We start from the raw sequence: 20,343 nt of genomic DNA, 5'->3' as shown, positions 1-20,343 counted from the left end.
ATAAGAAAAAAAGATATACAATATAATTTTATGAAAAAACTATACATAAACAGACAAAAACTGTCAAACACCAATATGGGAAAGAAGACCAACTGCATAAATAAAAATAATACTGGGAACATGAGTTGCAAACAGCTCTTGAAAGAGAGTCTGTAGGTAGCACGATCGGTTCAGAGTAGTGGTGAGTGAAGTTATCCACACTGGTTCAAGGGCCTGAAGCTTACAATCTCAGCAATAAGTAGCAGATGTGAGATTCTGTCTTGCTTGCAAGACTCTGAGCATTACTTAGACCAAGGGTTCTCAACTTGAGGTCCACAGACTGCTCTGTTAACGGCTAGGGGTCCATGGCTTAAAAAAGATTTGGGGCTCCTGATTTAGACTGTTTCTCTAGAAATTAATTTCAGACAGGGAAATGGGGTTAACCCCTCTTTTGAAATTCATTTCAGTGGAATGTATTTCAGAACCAGACAGTAACCTTCCTTTGCAGTGGCATAACTCACTTAGCACAAATAACAGGGATGAATTGCTAAGTATGCATCTCAAAATTAACCAACCACAAAATGGCACGTGTTCTCATTCAGCATATTTGCACCTAAAGCCTTTTCACAAATAGCCATATTGCTCTGCAAAGTCAGGAGAATGGAATCGAATTCATTCAGTGGTAAGGTATCGAGCCCAACCTTAAATGCATGGATGGAAATTACAAAGGACATTTACAAAATGGAGAAGATAACAGCATCTGTTAATTACAAGTTGGAACAATTTGATTCATACTGGGAAAAATGGTTTAACTACGTAGCACCTCATAGGCCTGATTTTATCCCCACAAATCAATGAATATGTTGTAAAAAAGATCACTTCCTACTTGTACATAGTTTTCTCCTTTCACTTGTTCTTTCCTTCCTCTCTTTTCTATAAGTGTAACCTCAGATAAATATTATGTGGAGATTTGTGGCATACATGACTATACGATATATATGTACAATATCTGAAATGCATCTTATGGAAATGCTTGTTTGATGATGAACTTCAATAAAAAATTAAATTACAAAAAAAAATACATCAGGGAGACTAGGGATTGATTAAGCATGCAGTGCTCTATCTCATATTTTCTCATCATGTTCTTAACCTTTGTCATTGTGCACCAAGATTGTGTGTGTGAATAAATATTTTTTCATATAAAAAATTTGTTCGCCAACTAACAGTAACAATTCAAAATATGAAAAGTCCACATCACAAAAGCATTTCTGAAGTTGGCAGACAGCAAAACAGTATTCAGTGTCACCATGGAAACATTTGGCAAGAGGATATTAAGGCCAGGGGTGATAAAATGTCAAAATTGTAGTCTAGTGTAGCTTTCTCTGTGTTGTTTTTTACATAGTTCAGTCTAGTTTTTTGTACTGTGTCATGCAACACCATGGTCCTGAAAAACGTCGTCTCATTTTTACTATGCACTGTACCAGCAGTTATCGTCGAAATGACAATAAAAGTTGACTTGACTTGAAAATTAAAATTTTTCTTTCTTTATTAAAAATAGACCATAATTATAAATACTAAATTTGATAGGAAGCCTCTAATTCAAAATTAACAAAATGTAGGCTGCTTGGTTGCTTTGTGCAATGGATTTCGGAGAACCACGGATAACTAAGATGCAGGTATGTGACCTGAGAACTGCTCAAGTTCGAATGCATCTGAAAAACAGAAATGAACACCTGCTGGTCTTTTTTTTGAAATGCCTCTTGAAGTGTGGTAACAGTCTTGCACCATATTTGGAAACATTTCTCAAATTAGCACATGCTAATTTTGAGGATCTCATGAAGAAAAGGTTGACTGTAAAATCAAATACGCTTTAGGCATGCTCCTATTCCTGCTGGCATAAGATGACAGTGATCTCATTCGATTTAGTGCTGCTGGATGGCATGGTGCCTCCCTGCCCCAAAGTTACAACATGCAAATTCACACCCACAATTTCTCTCGAATTTCCAACTAAGGCTCCACACTGCAAAGACTAGGGAGGAAGTTTCAAAAATAATCAAGTGCTCAATTCTGCCAACTCTCAGCAGCCAGTTCAAGAGAAAGATGTTGCTCGGCTGCACGCTTGCCCTCTTTGACAGAAATATTTGATCAACAAATATTATATTCCAATTATACCTTCTTAAAAGCTTTGTATCAACTGGACTTTTTTTTATTAAATCAGAAACAGACAATTGAAACTTCAGAAATTCTGTTTCTAATGTGATAGAAAAGATTCAATTGATAAAAAGTTTTTAAAAAAGTTATGATGGGAGTGTAATTGTCTATTTTAAAAGGCCTCTTATTGCCTTGGTGAACATTAATTGACATGTTTTTAGGGAGTGCATTCATTGAGGATATGAAAGGGATTTGTTCGAACTGCAACTCTTGATGCCAGAAACTGGGCAGATGGTGTCATTATGCACAGATCACAATGAATGCTGGAGTTTCAGTGATAACACAATGGCAACATAGAATCAAAGACATGAATAAAGTTTACATCCTTAAACAAAGAAAATTACTTTGCCATTTATTGCATAAGTTCAGTAAACTACAGCTCCATGAAAATAAATGTAGAAATTAGACACCAAATGTTCAAAATAATTCTAAACTTTTCTGAACTGTTACCTGTGGTTTGTTTAAGAAGGGCCTGCCCGTTTCTAACTGCTTGGTCTACATTCTTCTTCCGGGATATAATCTCATCATTCAGAGCCTACAAAAAAGATCATTGCAGCTGCTTAGTAAAAGGATGGTGAGGTTTCGTTCCTATGGCAACATCATTCCTACTTCTCATGGTTCTAACACCAGGGAACTGAAATTGAACTGCAGCCAAAGGAAAGCAAATTAAAGAGCAGCTGCTTTTACCCATGCTGAAAGTACAGTGAAAGGAGCAGCAATTCTTTAAAGCTTCGCTTGCAACACATGTACATAAGCTTTCCTCAGCACTAGCTACATCATTAAATTATCTTAGGCTAAAATTAACCTGAAAATTAATTGTAACATAGCTATTTCATGCACCAATTACGAATTGTTACTTGTTAAAACCCACAAAAGTTAGAGCTCTTAAACAAAATAGATGTCATTCACAATTAAAACACAATTTGAATGAGGGAAATATACTTTTATTAGAAAATCCACAATTAAAACTAAAATACTAAATATCTTACCATTCATTTCTTAGTGCTTACTTAAAATATTTTTTCCACTTAATTTTTCTTCCAATTAATTTAACTACAGCACAGAAGCGTAGTGGGTAGCACAACACTTTACAGTACAGGCGACCCAGGTTAAATTCCCGCTGCTGCCTGTAAGGAGTTTGTACGTTCTTTCTGTGACCATGCGGGTTTCCTCTGGGTGCTCCAGTTTCCTCCCACAGCCCAAAGACGTACTGGTTGGTAGGCTAATTGGTCAATGTAAATTGTCCCGGGATTAGTCTAGGGTTAAATTGGGGGGGGGGGGGGTTGCTGGGCTGGGTGGTGTGGTTTGAAGGGACTACTCTGCACTGTATCCCAATATATAAATAAATAAATCCACAGAACACCCCCCTCCGCACCCCAAATGTGTTTACTTCAATCTACTACCCTCGCAGGGTAAGTAGGTTTGAGCTGGTCTTCAGCAGGTAACAATTAAATGACTATTTAATGAAGAATCAAGGTAGTGTTAACTTCAAAATAAAATAATCTTTTTTTAAAACAAATGAACGTACTTATAAAGTGATCAAGGTGGTGTGATGATTGTGACTGCATGCAGTGGATTCTGGTTAATTGGGCCATCGGTTAATCGGGACAGCCACTTATTTTGGGACAACTCTTAAAGAACAGACACAATTTGAGAAAACAGCCACAATTCCCTTCGCTTATTAGGGACATTATACCACTTAACTGGGACAGAAGACGGCCAGTCACATGCACTTCTGTGTCTGTTAAGGCTCTACACAGTGCTTACAGTGAACAGTTGTGTGTGCTTGTGCTATGCTATCCATTTTGATCTTTTTTTAAAAATTTTAACTTTGTGACCCTTGCCATGAAAAGATTTGACGCTGGCTGAAAAAAATTACCCTACTCATTCAAATTAAAAGCCATCTGCCTAACCACACTCAACGTCAGCTGGCAGAGATAACTGGAGTGCTGAAAATGTATAATTGCACGCTTGATACATCAGCACGATAAACTGCGAGAAGAATGGGACAATGGGGAACATTTCCAAAAACAAAAGCGTGAAGGTAATGATCTGGGTGTTGATCAGGCCCTCCTCAATCAATGGTTTTCCACTGTAACTGTGTGAGGTGTGCATGTTAGCAGACCACTATTAAAAAAACAAGTCAGAGGAGCTAGCTAAGATGGGTCACGAAGATTTTAAAGCAACAGACAGTTGATTGCCTCTGTGGAAATGTAGGCACCACATCTAATTCAAGAAGGCACACGGTAAGAAATGCAGTGCTGATGCTTTAAGTACGGAAACATGGAAATCTCCAAAATTCCCTGAAGCTTCAAAGATATTGCGCAGATGATAGCTACAAAGCTGATGAAACAGACCACCAGGCCTTATTTAATCGTGCCATGCCGAAATGTTCCCTTTGCTACAAACACGCAACTCTATCAGGTTCTAAGAAAGCAATGGATCGTGTAAAGGTGTTGAGTTGTTCAAATACGTCAAGAACTGAGAATTTTTTTTTTCGGTTATTGGGAATAGCTTTAAACCTCAATGCTTTAAGGGGCTAAGAATGGATAGCTTCTCAATTGAGTACCATGCCACTGCGCACTTGATGGATGAATTCCTCCTTCTGTAACCATTAGGAGCTAATACACAGTTTTGTAATAGTGTAGTAATATTGCAGTGCTCTAATTTGATCTGTATTTCATTAAAATACAGCATTTGTTACTCAGATAAATAATAGCTCATTTTTTTAATACTTCTTTAACTACTTCCATGAAACTTCGGAGAATGGGTCAGCTGGCTATTTGGGCCAAAATGTACTGGTCCCGATGCGTCCCAATTAACCAAATCCACTGTATATTTGAATTTTTGGCTGCTACATCAATCTGTTTTAATATTTCATTGTATTTTATCTTTTTTTAAAAAAAATTAAGGATAGCATAATATGTCAAGACAGATTGAGACATCTTGCACCGTAGATGAGGAACAAAACTGAAGAGAAAAATTCTGTTACGTGAAACGGAGAAAAAGTTCTAGAAATTCATGGTTACTCACAGAGGCAAGTGGGAGAATGGGAAGGTACCAGGTATTAATGGGGTGGGAGGGGGTGGTTGGTCTGTTGATTTGAGAAGGGCGGTGGAAGGGAAGAAGATAAAAGATTTGGAAGAAGGGTTATAACTTGGAAGGACATGCAGGAGATTTGCCTGGCAGTGAGTTGGGTCCATGAACAGTGGTTGGCAGGTAGTGGGATCAGTTAGGCAAGGCATTGTGATTTTTGGTCAACAGGGTTTATAAGATTGATTGGGTGAGTAGTGGAGATGGGCTTAGATTTGTAAGGTTCCAAGCACCAGGTTTGGAACATACTCAGGCAGGCCATCTTAAAATTATCCTGCTGCTGAATAACTTTGTTGAACTGTTAACATCACCTGGCAATGCTTTCATGTATATGCCTGACTTAGAAAATGCCTGAACCCTTCAACTGAATGCACACAACTGAAATTTCTGTTGTGACATTAATTTACTCAGGAACCATTCCAAATACTGCTCTATGCAAATAAATATTTAAGCCCATATTTTTAAGGGATGTTTAAATAAAGTTGGTTCTTAACAAGTTAGTTTGGAAAAGGTTTTTTTTTAAATTGCACCTTTAATACTCCTTGGAGACAACGTGGAACATATGCTAAAATTCAACCAAAAACTATAACACAAACAATGTGAAGAAACTCAAATCAGATTAAGTGAAAATCAATGGAACATAAAACTCGAGACACATAGATTAAATTAACCAAATTAATACAACAGATGATAAAACCAAAAGAAAATTAAATGAAATACCAGCTGCTCTTTGTGTTGTTTAAGCAGGATGTCAGATTTGTAATCTTTGATGGCCACTAGACTCAGTTTGTCCTGAACGTCAGCCAGCCAATTTAACACCTCCACCTCCTCCTCTCCAAAGATCTTGGCATTGGCAAGGGCTTGCTGGAGTAGGACTGCCTTTCGGCTGCACTTGTCCCTAATCTCCCTATACCGAGTCTGGATAGACTCCAACTTGTCCTCTACCATTTCCTGGTCTGGTTTAGCACTCAACGTCATGAGAAACTGGCCGACATCGACCGCCTGGTGCACGCTCTCCCTTTGGTTTGTGATGTCATCCTCTAATGCCTGAACCAAGGATAAAATTATAGCAATGAAGAAACTGAATTGAAAAATCTGAACAAAAACAAAATGGAACTAACATATGAAAGACATGCATCAACATAAATACAATAACTTGTGCTCAATTTGAATCTATAACTGCAATTTTTTCCAAAGCTTTGCAAAAGGGAATGGAGAATAAACATTTAGATTGTGCTGGAAAATCTCCAAATTAGAATTGATACAATTCTTATAGGCCTTAGTAGAAAAATCTGGGCTATACACCAACAAATTTGACAAAGCTTAAAATGATCTGCAACAAAAATTATGACAGCCAGGCCAGATAACAAAAAGATCCTGATACAACTTCAAAGAAATTTTTAAAACACTTTTCAAGTTAGAAGCAAACTGTAATAAATGCGTTCTCTTGGTGCAAGAAAGCAAACATCTGCAGAGTTAATTCTTCACAATTTAGTAATGCAGAAAACATCCTTATACACTTAAATTGCACAGCATTTCTACATTAACATTGCACAATTTAAAATAAAACCTGAAGAGAATAATGCTTGGCCAGGATATTGAGCAGAGATTATTTATAACTGCACATTGGAGACTTCCAAATCATTAATTTGGGCATTATTTTAGCACATTATAAATATAAAGCAAATACTCCAAACAGACACTCCTAACCATAATTTCATACTTTGCTGTATAGTATCTCATAATATAGATTATTTCTTTGGCCACAGGGACCATTTTGACTTGTGATTTTCACAACATTCCCAAGGATGTTGCTTCTTACTCACCAGCATGTGGTGAGAAGTTGCAAATGAACAGGTTTCCCTATTTTTCAAAATAATGCTCCTCTCAGCTACTCCCTTTGAATAAAATCAATTAGCACAGCGGAGACCAAATTATAAATCTATTTACATTCTTAAACTGCATTCCCAATGAGCTAGCTCAGTCAGTGAATGGATGAGGACAAATTAGCAAGGGTCAATGTTTTGTAGAGATTAGCTGGAATCAGTTCTGAAGGAGGGAAAACAAGCAGGATTCTATCATCTAACGGTGAATTTTAATTGAACACAAATGTTAAACAAAGACATGGATTGGTTCAATTCTGATTCCACCTCTTCCTTACTCCCTGCTGAGATTACTGCCAACTCTAACACTGCAATAAAGGACACCTGCATGAACCACAAGAAGATCCCTGTGGATAACTAATAAATGAGGCAAGAAACAAGAGATTCAAAGAATTGTGGTGCCCCACTTCCCAGCGCACTCGAACCGGCTCACAAAGCGGCGCGCGCCAGCATTGAGACTGGTCCCAAAGAGGGCGCCAAGCCTGCTTCACCAGCAAGGGAAAAAGCCCACGCATGGGGCGGGACTGTGAATACACAGTATTCCCGTCCGGAGAGGGCGGGATCAGGAAGGCTTTAAAGCGAGGCCATGAAGTTTGAATAAACCTCTTTTGTAACTGCAGCTCACCGACTCTGTGTCGTTATTGCAGCGCTGCGTGTAGCACACTGCCACAGAATCTTGATTACAGCCCTGTTGCTCATGTGAATTGGTGGGGGGAGGGTGGAGGAGCTTCACGACAAGCTACAAGGTATTGTTTTTTTAAAGGAGCTAAATTTATAGAAGTTTCTTAATTGAAACAAAACTAATGCAGTAAGACAAAATCCTAACATTAATTTCTTTTAATAGTGGGGAGATGTGTATCATATGCATTGATGAAGTTAGCACTAAAGAGATTTTAAGATATGAGAGTAGATTGTTTATGCAACTTGGATAAACGTTTTTTGAAAAAAATTTGCATAACTGTTTCATTCACATTCTCTGCCACAAGACTTTTATCAAAGACAAAGTCAATGCCTGTAAGTTCAAACGGACAAATTCTGGCTTACTGGGATTGTGTAGGTATTTCCCCCCTGATCTAATAGGTCCTTATACATTTTTACATTTAAACAAACTTTAAACAAAACAAAAAAAAATTGCACCATGAGCACTGTTGTCAATTAAAAGTAGTCCATGAATGAGGTTGAATTGGTATTGAATATCTCTTACCTTATGGCGTGTAATTTGCTGTTGTATTTTAGCGGTTTGAGTTCCAACAGGTTCAGAATTGGCTAACTTTTTCTCTTTGCTGGTCAACCAGTCATTCAATGGTTCTGCTGCTTCATGGAACTGCTTTGCAATCACTAAAATATCCTCTAACTGCTTCTGTCTGTATGGATATATAAAGGAAGGTATTGTGATTCGTTCAAATTAGCTTGAAGTATTTTTGTAGTGGGAATATTCATGTAAACAGAGTCACAAATCAATATAAATCTGAAGTAACACTTAATACATTCCAATTCAGAAAGATCAATAATGATTCTCAGCTAAGATACGTGACCAAGCTGTGGCAGCTTAAACCGTTAGGGCGTATTCTGGAGTTATGGCATATAGAAGATATTATTTTTAACAGCAGCCAATCTTCAGACCTGAATGTGGATTGTGGATTGAATTTAAAATGCAGCCCTGAACGATAGCGTCCCTGGAGCCACAGACTTGAGCTGATTGGAAACCAGACAATGCTGATTAACATTCATTTTGGATATCTGGAGTGTGGGCGTGAAGACAGAGGTGTTTGAAAACTATATGTAATTCAAAGGAAGCACTGTAGATAGACTGTAACTATAGAATTGTCCCGCTGTTACCTTTGATCTTCAGCATATAAAATAACATGTCGTATTGGATCGAGGAGTCTGCTTCTTCCAAGAGCATCTCAATATGATGCTTGTTACTCTTTTTTGCTGAATAAAACACTTCCATATTAATTAGCTTCAATGTCTAACTCAATTTAGAAAGAACAATTCTCAGCTAACCTACCTGACCGAGCGGTGACTGCTTAAGCTTAGTTACATTTTAAAAAAAAAAATCAGCTTTCATATCACGTGACCCTACACAGGAGAAAACCAATATGAAGATATGACAAGATCAGATCAATGGGATCGTCAATTAATGATAAACACAAGAGATGCTGGAAATCCAGAATAACACACACAAAATGCTGGAGGGACTCAGGTCAGGCAGCATCTATGGAGAGGAATAAGCAGTGAACGTTTCAGGCCTAGATCCTTCACCTATTATCAATTAGTTGGAGTTTTTAATGCACCAAAGCTTTTGCATGAGAGTTCACAAATTGCAATTATCTTCTGCAAGCTTCACCTGGCATTATACCTTGAGTGTGAAGAACGGACTAGCTCCTGGATCTGCAGAACACATAGCTCAGATGCTAATGTTACTACACAATCATGGATTCTGACGCTTTCACTGAGTACAGGGCAAGGAACATTTAATTTTAAATTTATCCTATGTGAATACAGTGACTGAGAGGAGTGCCATAGAAACTGTGCACATCTCTGTGCTGCATTTGCCTATATGGAGGTATTTTTTTTAAATAATCTGAATCATATGATTCATACTGAGTCTTATTCATATTCATATCATTTAAAATAAAACCTTCGGAGTGGCACAGTAGTGTAGTAGTTAGCACATTGTTTTACAGTACCAGTGACACAGGCTCAATTCCCACAGCTGTCTGTAAGGAGTCTTTACGCTCTCCCTGTGACTACATGGGTTTCCTCCCACAGACCAAAGATATGTCAGTTGATAGGTTAACTGGTCATTGTAAATTGTCCCGTCATTACATTGGGATTAAATGGGGGATTGCTGAGCAGCCGGCTGGAAGGGCCTTCTCTGCACTGTAGCTCAATCAATCAACCAATAAATAAATATAAATGAATGAGTTGTTCTCCTAGAGGGGCACAGTTGTGCAATGCTTTACAATGCCAGCAACCACAATTCCCACTGCTGCCTGCAAGGAGTATATACATTCTCTCCGTGACGTTCTTCCTCCAGGCGCTCTGGTTTCCCTTCACGTTCCAAAATGATGTACAGGTTAGCGCTAGCGAAATGTGGGCACGTTACGTTGGCACCAGAAGTGTGGTGGGCTGCCCCAACACAATCCTCGGACTGAGTTGGTCATTGATGCAAAATAACATATTTCACTGTATGATTCGATATACGTGTGATGAACAAAGTTAATCTTTTGAATCTATAGTATCCTCCTCAGAAGAAATGCTTATATTTCTTACAAATTACAAATCTTGAACACCGAGTACACGAAAGAACCTAATTTGGAGTAACTATTATTTTGGATCGACGTTAAGCTGTTGTAAAGGATGTCAACAGTGATCCAGTCATGTGTGTAGGGACACAAAAATTATTACAAAATCTACAAAGCTGCAATAAAACCTTATTTTCACTTCACACATAGAGAGCTCGTACAAATGCTTTTAACATGAGCTGACGTTGAGATTTTTCTGAGTTCAAATGCAAAAAGAAAAAGCTTTCTTCTATTAAGGCCATTTCTATTTTTAAACATATGGAATTAATATAATCAACAATAAAGATGTAGGTCAAGTTTTTAAATGCTGTCCTCTGACATTGCTTCTATAATGACATTTATAATTTTAGGAACGCAAAGTTCTATAAACTTTGTTTTATTTTCCTCCCATAATACTGATATGAATCTTAGGAATTACCACATTATTATACTATTATTTGAGCAAGGAGGTTTCAGGGCTGGGTTTTGCCAGGAGATTCTGGTATTTCAAAGTTGAACTTCTGACAATTTCCTGCATAAATGTCACCGAGTGAAAAAAATGACAGAAAGTGAATAATCTCAAAAACTTGAAGGGCATCGTCAGCTATCATGACTACGGTCCGCTGCTGGACACCTCACAGAATCCAGCAGTTGATAATGGTCTACCACAGTTCTCCAGAACTTACAGAGGAAACTCACTGTTGAAGTCTTGCACACACAGTGGCATGTTCATTTGAATAGAAATGAGATCTGAGAAATAAATTAATTCTTCAAAAAATATAAATTGCCTAAGCATGGTTTGGCTTTAATAGCTTGAAATGTTTCAGTTCTTGTCCTTTTTGATAAAATTATTTAAATTCTTCAAAGAGATTTTCCAGTGATAGTGGAAAGTGCTGATATTCTATTGTGCAAGTTCCCTGTGCCATGCAGGAAATTACCATCCAGGTTCGGGAACTCAAGTTGACATCTTTAGGTTGCATTGGTGGTTAACACAAATGATGCATTTCACCGTATGTTGCTATGTACATGTGATAAATTAATGAATCTGAATCTGAAGTACAAACCTGTATTAGATAGGTTTGCACTCACCATGTTGGCCAGTGACAAGTATGGGTGGAGACCTGATGTATTAAGATAAATCATAAAGTACTGGGACATCAAATTCTGTGCCTGGTTAAGCGTAAGTAGTTCTCAAGCAGTGAAGAATATTTTTATGCCATTTGAAGAGCACCTTGTTTTGTTTCCACCAAAATGAAAATAAAGGGGCCACGTACCTTGCACCAGCCTTGCTGAGCAAGTTGTGCCATCTCTCTCGCAGATTTTGCAGTTGTTTTTGTATCTTATCCCTTTCTGCGGTTTCAGCAGACTCAGCAATCCTCTCTCCCTCTGCCTTAATAATGTCCACTGTGGATTTGCGATCATCTAGTAGTCTCTGCAGGAGCTGGGGGTGGGGGAGAGGAAGAAAAATAAATAATTAGCATAAGTGGCAAATGTTTACAAGAATTTGAGATTTAAGTTTGTTCCTGCTTTCCCCTTAGAACAATATTGTGAGGCATTGGCCCCAAGCACCTAAAGATCTCTTTATCGAGTAAAATACTTTTGGGATTTGCACCATTGATGGATTTCTTGGACCACTGGAAGCTTCTCCTGTTAAAAGCCTAAGCACACTCATATTTCATTGGATCTTACATATTAAATTTTCCTCGTGAACCTGGTGAGTTTAAAGAAAGTAGCAAACATACAAACAGTCCAGACCCTGTCTCTGGTCACAAATCTACCCACTTTCCAGACCTCTAATGCTTTTGGTTCCAGCTCCAGTAAACACTTGATCCATAGTCACAGTGCTTGCTCTGGTCACGTGCCAAACTCTTGCCTCTGCCAACACACTTTCCTTGTACTCGGGACTGAGTGAGCTGGAAGCCAAACAATTCCGAGACATTCCGAGTCTACAGATGCTGGGAGGAACTCTGGGAAGAGCAGCATCCAGGGAAAGAAAGAAAATGTCAACGTGTCAGCTTGAAACCCCAAATCAGGAACCTGATGTAGCATTTTGATCCAAAATAGATAAATTCCTTTCCTTCCACAGATGCTGCTTAACTAGCTGTGTTCCTCCAGCAGTTTTTCAGTTGCTGAACCGTCAGGAATTCTAAACAACTAGATGTTGGATTATCTGAGCTTTCCTACATGTTTTATGAACTTCTTAAAATGCACAGAATTTTTTTTCTGAATCCTTCAACCATATTTTCCTTCAGGAATGAATTTTAATGGAAAAATAATCATTTGTTTAGTGAAAGCTTTTCAATTCCACAGTATTTATAACAAGCATGAATAAATCTACTCTCCTTTCTCTTGACCTACAGCACGGCTACAGACAAACCAAAAGAACTGTCACCCAAAAATGGTTCACGATGAAGATCCCACTGTATTGATGAGTTTTTCCACCATCTATTGCAAAAATTAACACTTGAGCCTACCACTGCAGACAGGTTTCAGGGCATCACCTGTGGCCAACCGTTTCAAGTCTCTCTCTCTCTCCCTCCCAGGTTTTATCTATGATCTGCTGAGTTCCTGCAGTATTTTGTGTGTGTTGCTTTGCATTTCCAGCATCTGCAGAATTGCTTCTGTTTATGATATTCTAACTACAAACAGGCAAACTGCACTTCCCAAAGTGTTCCAGTACCAGCAGAAAATTCCATGTCACATCCTCTATAGAACTACATCCCTTAAATCCAAAGACATTCATAAATACAACTCTGATCATCTCCACCACAGGGAAATCATTCTTTTAATACAGTAAAACCAGAAATGTTTATTGGTGGCCTGGAACTAAGTCTCTCCCACTTGAAATCTGTGCTTGTTTATTTTGTTATTGAATCCTCTAATCCACAAATTAACCACACTACAGAATAGACAGCAAAAAGGAAAGTTGATTTTAAAACAATATACAACACAAGTGAAACTCCAGTATTCCAGCACTGCTTTACAAATGATTCTTTATAAACGTATCTAAATCACATTTACCCCACTGCTAAGCCACCTTCAACAATGTTAAACATCCCAACATCTCTGATATCCTTATGGTTTAAGTGTTTTTTAAAATGTGGGCCCAGAAGTTAATTGAAAATTGATTCAATCTGGTGTAAATTGCCTTTATATATTGTCTGAAGGATGTCTTTAATGGATGGTCCCGCGAAAACATTGGCTTAAAATGCAGTATTTCCTTAAGAGGCCTGCAAGCTAGTCCTGAGGCAAACACATCAAGTCAAGTTTATTGTCATGTAGACCGTCAAATGAGTCAAGGTTTTTCCAAACCAGGGTGTAAAACACTGTAGTATACGTAACACATAAAGATTTATGAAAGTGAGGATGAAATCTAAATATGGATTACACATAAATAAACAGAGTGCATTAATTAAATATTGTAACGTACGGAACAGATTAATTAGTGAATGCGATGCAACAGGGAGTTCAGAAGCCTAATGGCCTGAGGGAAGAAATTATCTCCCATCCTGACTGTTCTTGTCTTTATGCATCGGAGACTCCTGCCTGATGGTAGAGAGACAAATAGGATATTGGATGGATGGGTGGGATCCTCAATAATGCTAAAGGGCCCTGCGTATGCAGCACTCCTGATAAGTGTCCCTGATGGATGGTAGAGAGCCTCCTCAAATTCTAACCTTGTACCAATTAACCCCTTTCCACCTTTTCCCAAATCTACAACCTACTTATGAGATCCCTTCCTTCCCAACTGAATCCCACTGACTATCCTACAGAACCAAACAGAATGCCCATACTTTCACCTTGGTTGAACCTGAATTTTGATGTGGGGGAGGGGCAATGATTATTATGATCCTTTTTCCATTGCATCTATTCTGGCATAATCTGCCTTTTTAGGATACAATAGGATTTCTTTAGAGTGGTTATATTCCCAGGATTGAGTGCGTTTTGAAAAGGCATTTGATTAAATACTGGAAGCATCAGATTTGAACACTATGCAACTCAGATTCAATGAAAAATTGTTTGTAAAGGACACTGGTAGAAAACTCTAATGTACTTAATGATTTTAATTATTTGTTATCTGTTTCTGATGATCCAGTCCTTTGAGCTACACTGCCTTATTTAACCCTAGCCTAATCACAGGTCAATTTACAATAACCAATTAATGTATCTACTGGTACATCCTTGGACTGTGGGAGGAATTCAGAGCCTTCAGAGGAAACCCACACACTCATGGGGAGAATGTATAAACTTCTTACAGGCAGTGATGGGAATTGAACCCTGGTTGCCTGTATTGTAAACCGCTGTGCTAACCACTATACTACCATGACCCCCCTACTTTTCTTTCATAGTGAATGATATTTTTCTGTGCCATCCTTATCACAAACTCTAATTCACCCCCCCCCCCCCATGACATTAGTTCTGTTGCCTGAATGCTCCAACCAGTGCTATGCAACACCAATCTCTACCATCTGCACACGAGAGCCGGTGGATGCTGGAAATCCTGAGTAACACACATAATGTGCTGGAGGAACATAGCACATGAGGTAGTATCAATGGAAGGGAGTAAACAATGAACATTTCATAAACGTGAGTAATTCTGCAGATGCCGGAAATCCAAAGCAACACACACAACATGCTGGAGAAACTCAGCAGGTCAGGCAGCATCTATGGAAATGATTAAGCAGTCGATGCTTTGGGCTGAGACCCTTCATCAGGACTGGCAAGGAAGGGGGAAAGACACTAGAATAAATTGGTGGGGGGAGGGAAGGCTGAAACCCCTCAATGTATGGGAAAAGAAGGGGGAAAAAGGTGGAGGGAGGAGAACTAGTACAAGGTATAAGGAGATAGCTTCACTGAGATGGGTAGGTGGGGGAGGGGGTGAAGAAAAAAGCTGGGAGATAATAGGTGGAAGAGGTATCTGAGGAGAGGACAGTGGACTATAGAAGAAAGGGGAGCACTAGGGGTAGGCAAGGAGGAGTGAAAGGGGAAAGGAAACAGAATGAAGTAAGGAAAAAGAGAAACGGGGGAGGGGGAAGAAATTACCAAAAGTTAGAGGTAGTTTCTTTATCATCTGCTGCTGCATCACCTTTCCAACATTCTGCTTCAAGTCTCAACCCTCAATCCAGCCTTGGCAATTGATATTTGCCTGGTCTGCCTACTATATCTCAGATGCCAACTTTAATCTCAAAGTTCCTTACCAATCTCTCAGAATGATGTACTTGGTCTAACTTCCTTGCTGATCATGACTCATATCGAACGACGCAAATTATCACCACTTCTTGCTCTAAATCAGACCCCAAACGGATTTAATCCTCAGTAACACTCTCCCCCTCTGGACCCATGTTTAATTTATTTCCTTAAAGCGATGTGCAATGGTCATGCATACTGCTGAATTTTGCAGTGACACGGCCGTGAAGAGAGCATTTGCTGGCCTGCTGCCCTTGAGCTGAGGGAAGAGAAAAACTGAACATCTGTTTCCTTATGCTCAGTTTTTACATGAGCAACCTGAGGTATACTTCAATGGGATTAAGTCATCACATAGTTTATCTATAGAAAAGAAAAAAAACTTTTCCAAATACTTTCATCAGGCCAGGAATCCTTTAGGAAAAGACAGAAAACTGGCATTGAAACATGTATCATTTTTCCAAATCAGGATAGTGGCAGAAATCTTTGATTTGGCAAAGATCCAGTGGGAACCATTTGTTCATCTCTGCAAATGGAAAATAGTCTCTTTGTAGACCATATGCTAGAGATGAGAAGCAAAAACAAAAAAGGTACTTTACAAGTTTGCCTCATGTAAAGTTTTACCCTTTTAGTGTCTGGCTATTGAAATATGATTAGCAAAGTGCAACCACAGTAAATATTGCACTTATGAGCACCACTATCAGAAAATACCTTCTGCTCCTGAATTTGTGCCTTCACCACTTTATATTCTGCTGAAGGAGGCTTCTGATTGGCAATGAGCTCTTCTGTGTCAGTGAGCCAACTCAACAAAGGCTCCAAGGCATCCTGGAACTTTCCGCGATGTAACAGTGCCTCTTGCAACTGTGATATACGTTCTGCCACCTGGAGGGAGAAACACAAACAGTATTAGCAATTCCAATTTTGGATTCCCCTGCTGAAGCAGAAGCATTACAAGGCAGGTATTCAGGGTAAATTGACTGGAGGAAAGCAAGAAAAAGAGGTGAAATAGCTAAGAGTTGGGCTCTAGGGAAGAGATAAGGTGGCAGAAATGTTGTCTCCTTCTGGGCAGTGCCTTTACAAGACGGGTGACTACAGCCATTATCAATGCTCTTCAGAGACTGTCTGCCTGGCGTCAGTGGTCATATAACCAGGACTTGTGATGTGCACCAGCTGCTCATACGACCATCCACCACCGGCTCCCATGGCTTCACATGGTCCTGATTGGGTGGGGTGGGGGAGAGCAGGTGCTACACCTTGCCCAAGGGTGACCTGCAGGCTAGCGGAGAGAAGGAGTGCCCTACACCTCCTTGGTAGAGATGTATTTCCACCCCACCACCCCAAGCAAAGGGTAGAGGGTAACTAAAAATAGAAAATAGACAATCATGGTGAACATGACTCTCCACCGACCAGACCTGGTGGGGGGGGGGGGGGGGGGAGAGAGAAACAACGAAGAGTATGGTTGTCAATGGTCTAAAACAGTAACTGAAACAAGGCCAATGTTCAGGTATAGTTTTCACGTATTATTACCCTGTACTTCATCTGATGCACGGTTCATCTTCCTTGTCAAAATTGCAAATGTTACTTTTTAACCAGGGAAGCGAACCAACTAATTATTTTTATTAACGCACAACTTCCAGAAAATTGCTATTTGCGCAACAGTTATTAGTTGCACTCGCGTGCTCGTCCAATTTGTATCAGTGGCGTTTGCTTACTCAATTGCACGGGATCACAGAGGGTACTGGGATCTTCCACCTTCTGTTTCGGGCACTTGCAGTTTCAGTGGAGATATCTGGAGAGTTCTCAGGAGAGGAAAAGCCACAATTGCTGCCTACTAAAACTGAGCATCATACAGACTGGCTGGATTGAAGCTGGTCCCTCTCTGTTCTATAAGTGTTACTTGGACTCAACAGATGATTTGCTGGTATCTACATGTGGAAAATGGCTTCATAGTTCAACTCAAAAGCAGCTGTGATTGCACTTCCAAATAACTTATTCTACTCTAAATATCGCAAATGGTCATGAAATACGGTGGACTAGACTTTCCTAAGTGGGATCTGTTACCTGTGCCTGCCACTTGCATGCATCTACGTACTATAAATTTCAATACCAAAACTGCTGTCTGCAACAGGCCCAGAGACAAGTGGCAAAGCCTTGACTGAATGAAGGGCCTTGAGTGATGTAACTGGAAAATGCTAGCAGGCCAGAATAAATCCTGTCCATAAAATTGTCCGGATCTCATAAACAGATGGCAGAACCTGCCCCGAGCTCTGCCATCTATCAAACCTGCCAACATTTACCAAAGTTTCTGAATGCTCAAAAATTATCAACTTACAAGAGCAATATGAAAACTTAAAAAACTTTAAATGAGCAGCTTACTACAACTGACACTTAAAGGAAGGGGCTTGAAGATTCTGTATCAGGTGGGTATAACCTGACATTGGATCCAAAAGCAGGTTGCCCAGAAGTGTGTGGGGGGGGGGGTGTGAACAAACTCCTGCTCCTCTGTTGGAATTCATACACAAAGCAGTGGCAGTTGGATGGCCTGAAATGGCTGGGATTTTCATGGATAAATGCTGAAATAGAGAATTGCTAGCAGAATCTGGTCCAATAATAACATATAAGCAATATAATATTTGTAAGTACTTAAGTAGCGTGTAGGCCTCCGTTAGTCTCGATAGACCATGGATTTGCGCCTTGGAAAGTTTCCAGGGCGCAAGCCTGGACAAAGTTTTTTTTAATGGAAGACCGGCAGTTGCCCAAGCTGCAAGTCTCCCCTCTCCAAGCCACCAATGTTATTCAAGGGAAGGGCATTAGTACTTCAATATTTATTGATATGGTCCAAATGTAGGCAAAAGGTTGGCATGGATGTGGTGGGTGTTAAGGCTTGCTTCCATTGTTAGGGCCTATTCTAGAGTTAGAGTATATAGCAAATATTAATTTCGCTAGCAAGCTATCTTCAGACCTGAGCATGGATTGTAGATTGAACTTAAAATGCAGCCCCGTACAATAGTATCCCTGGAGCTACAGACTGGAGTTGATTGCAAACCAAGCAATGCTGATTGATGTTCATTTTGGGTGTCTGGAGTGAGGGTGTGAAGATGGAGGTGTGTGAAAACTATACACAATTCAAAGGAGGCATTGTAGATACTTTGTAACTATAGAATTCTCCTGCTGTTATCTTTCATCTCTCGTTATGTAATATTGGGTTGAGCAGGCCTCTGCTTACAAGAGTGTCTCAACATGATGCCTGTTGCTCATTTTTGCTGAATAAAATACTTCTATATCCACTAGCTTCGGTGTCTCTCTGATGACTTTATTCACGTTACAACACAAAACGGTGGCTCTATGATTCTGTGACACTGGTGTCAAGGTGTGATGGATGTCGGGAAAGCACTGACAGGGCGGCAGTGGAGACAAGTATGATAGAGCTGTTCAAGAGGCTCCTAGGTAGGCGTATGAATGTGCAGAAACTGCAGCGTTGTGGTTAGCACACTGCTTTGCAGAGCACGTGACATGGGTTCAATTCCTGCCGCTACCTATAAGTTTGTACGTTCAAGGCTTTATCTCAATAAATAAAATGGAGGGATATCAACATTGTGTAGCAGACACTTCAGCTTATTTTGCACTTGATTATAAATATATTTAATTTGGCAAAACATTACCCATTCCTATGCCATACCTTCCTACGTTCTAAGTTAACTTGCTCAGCGAAACTCACCAAATATTAAAGGAATGAATTGAAGTTCCTTTGTACTAATCATTGTGTGCACAGTCGCACTATACAGAGGTTATTAAAGGTAATTTCAATTACTTTTCCTTTAGAATGATTTATACCAACCTCACTCCCCCACCCCCAAATCCTTTCCAGAAATGAAAAGGGAAAAAAACTGACCTTTTTGTTGAGTGTGTTCCACCTGGTATTAGTTTCATCCAGATCGTGTTCAAGTCCTTGTGTATTGGTATTCTTTGCTGCACTCTGAATAAGGCCCTGGCCTACCCCATTGGCCTGCTGGAGTTTGTATTGTATAGGATCCACCTGAACCTTTTGGAATGTCTGTAATGAGAGAAAGGAAAACAATACTGCTCATAAAAGGACACAAAGAAATATTATCCAATAAAATTTACTCAAGAGATAGAGGATTTATGGTGTGAAGGACACTAAGGACAATATAAAATCAGAATAACTTAGACACAAAGATCTCTTGGAAAACAGGACAGATTGAAATCAAGCTCAAATATGCAAAATGGAAGAGGAGCTTGAATTTTTGCTTGAAAGGTTTATGCATTTACAAATGTCATCCAAGACAAACAGCAAACCAAAGATGGCAAGGAAGTTAATATGTGCTGCTACCCCTCCAGAGATCTGAAAACACTGGAACCCAGATCACATTTCAGCCCAGGTATGTAAAAAATTCATTACTCAACATTATCAGATGGAGATCATTTTAAAAGCGCTAAGAAACGTGAATAACATATATATGACCAAATGTACATAAAGATCTAGAGAATCTTTAATCACTAGGTTAATCGTTCCAGATTTTGACTAATCACTGCATACTATCCCTCAAGTTATAATGTTATTGTCTACTTATCACAGGCCTGGAAGAAAGTGTATAAAAGGTGAGTAGTCTGTTGATAGTTTCCATTAATATCTTTTTAGTGGGCCTCCTATATAGCAATTTTTACTGAAGTTACATTAAAAC

At 39.3% G+C, this 20,343-nt stretch overlaps 1 protein-coding gene across 1 annotated transcript in view; it reads right to left on the bottom strand.

Annotated features, from left to right (window-relative positions):
• Window positions 1-20,343, bottom strand: part of LOC132383464 (microtubule-actin cross-linking factor 1-like) — a 509,885-nt gene that overhangs the window by 82,425 nt on the left and 407,117 nt on the right. The window contains exons 60-65 of the mRNA XM_059954443.1: window positions 19,533-19,694; window positions 16,352-16,522; window positions 11,731-11,897; window positions 8,371-8,530; window positions 6,004-6,330; window positions 2,641-2,725 (exon numbers count right to left, since the gene is read on the bottom strand). Coding sequence (XP_059810426.1) covers window positions 2,641-2,725; window positions 6,004-6,330; window positions 8,371-8,530; window positions 11,731-11,897; window positions 16,352-16,522; window positions 19,533-19,694 — 1,072 coding nt within the window. The remainder of the gene's footprint in view (window positions 1-2,640; window positions 2,726-6,003; window positions 6,331-8,370; window positions 8,531-11,730; window positions 11,898-16,351; window positions 16,523-19,532; window positions 19,695-20,343) is intronic.

This window comes from Hypanus sabinus, chromosome 30 (genome assembly GCF_030144855.1).
Source record: "Hypanus sabinus isolate sHypSab1 chromosome 30, sHypSab1.hap1, whole genome shotgun sequence".
Lineage (NCBI taxonomy): Eukaryota > Metazoa > Chordata > Chondrichthyes > Myliobatiformes > Dasyatidae > Hypanus > Hypanus sabinus.
This window is presented reverse-complemented; position numbering and strand designations above follow the sequence as displayed.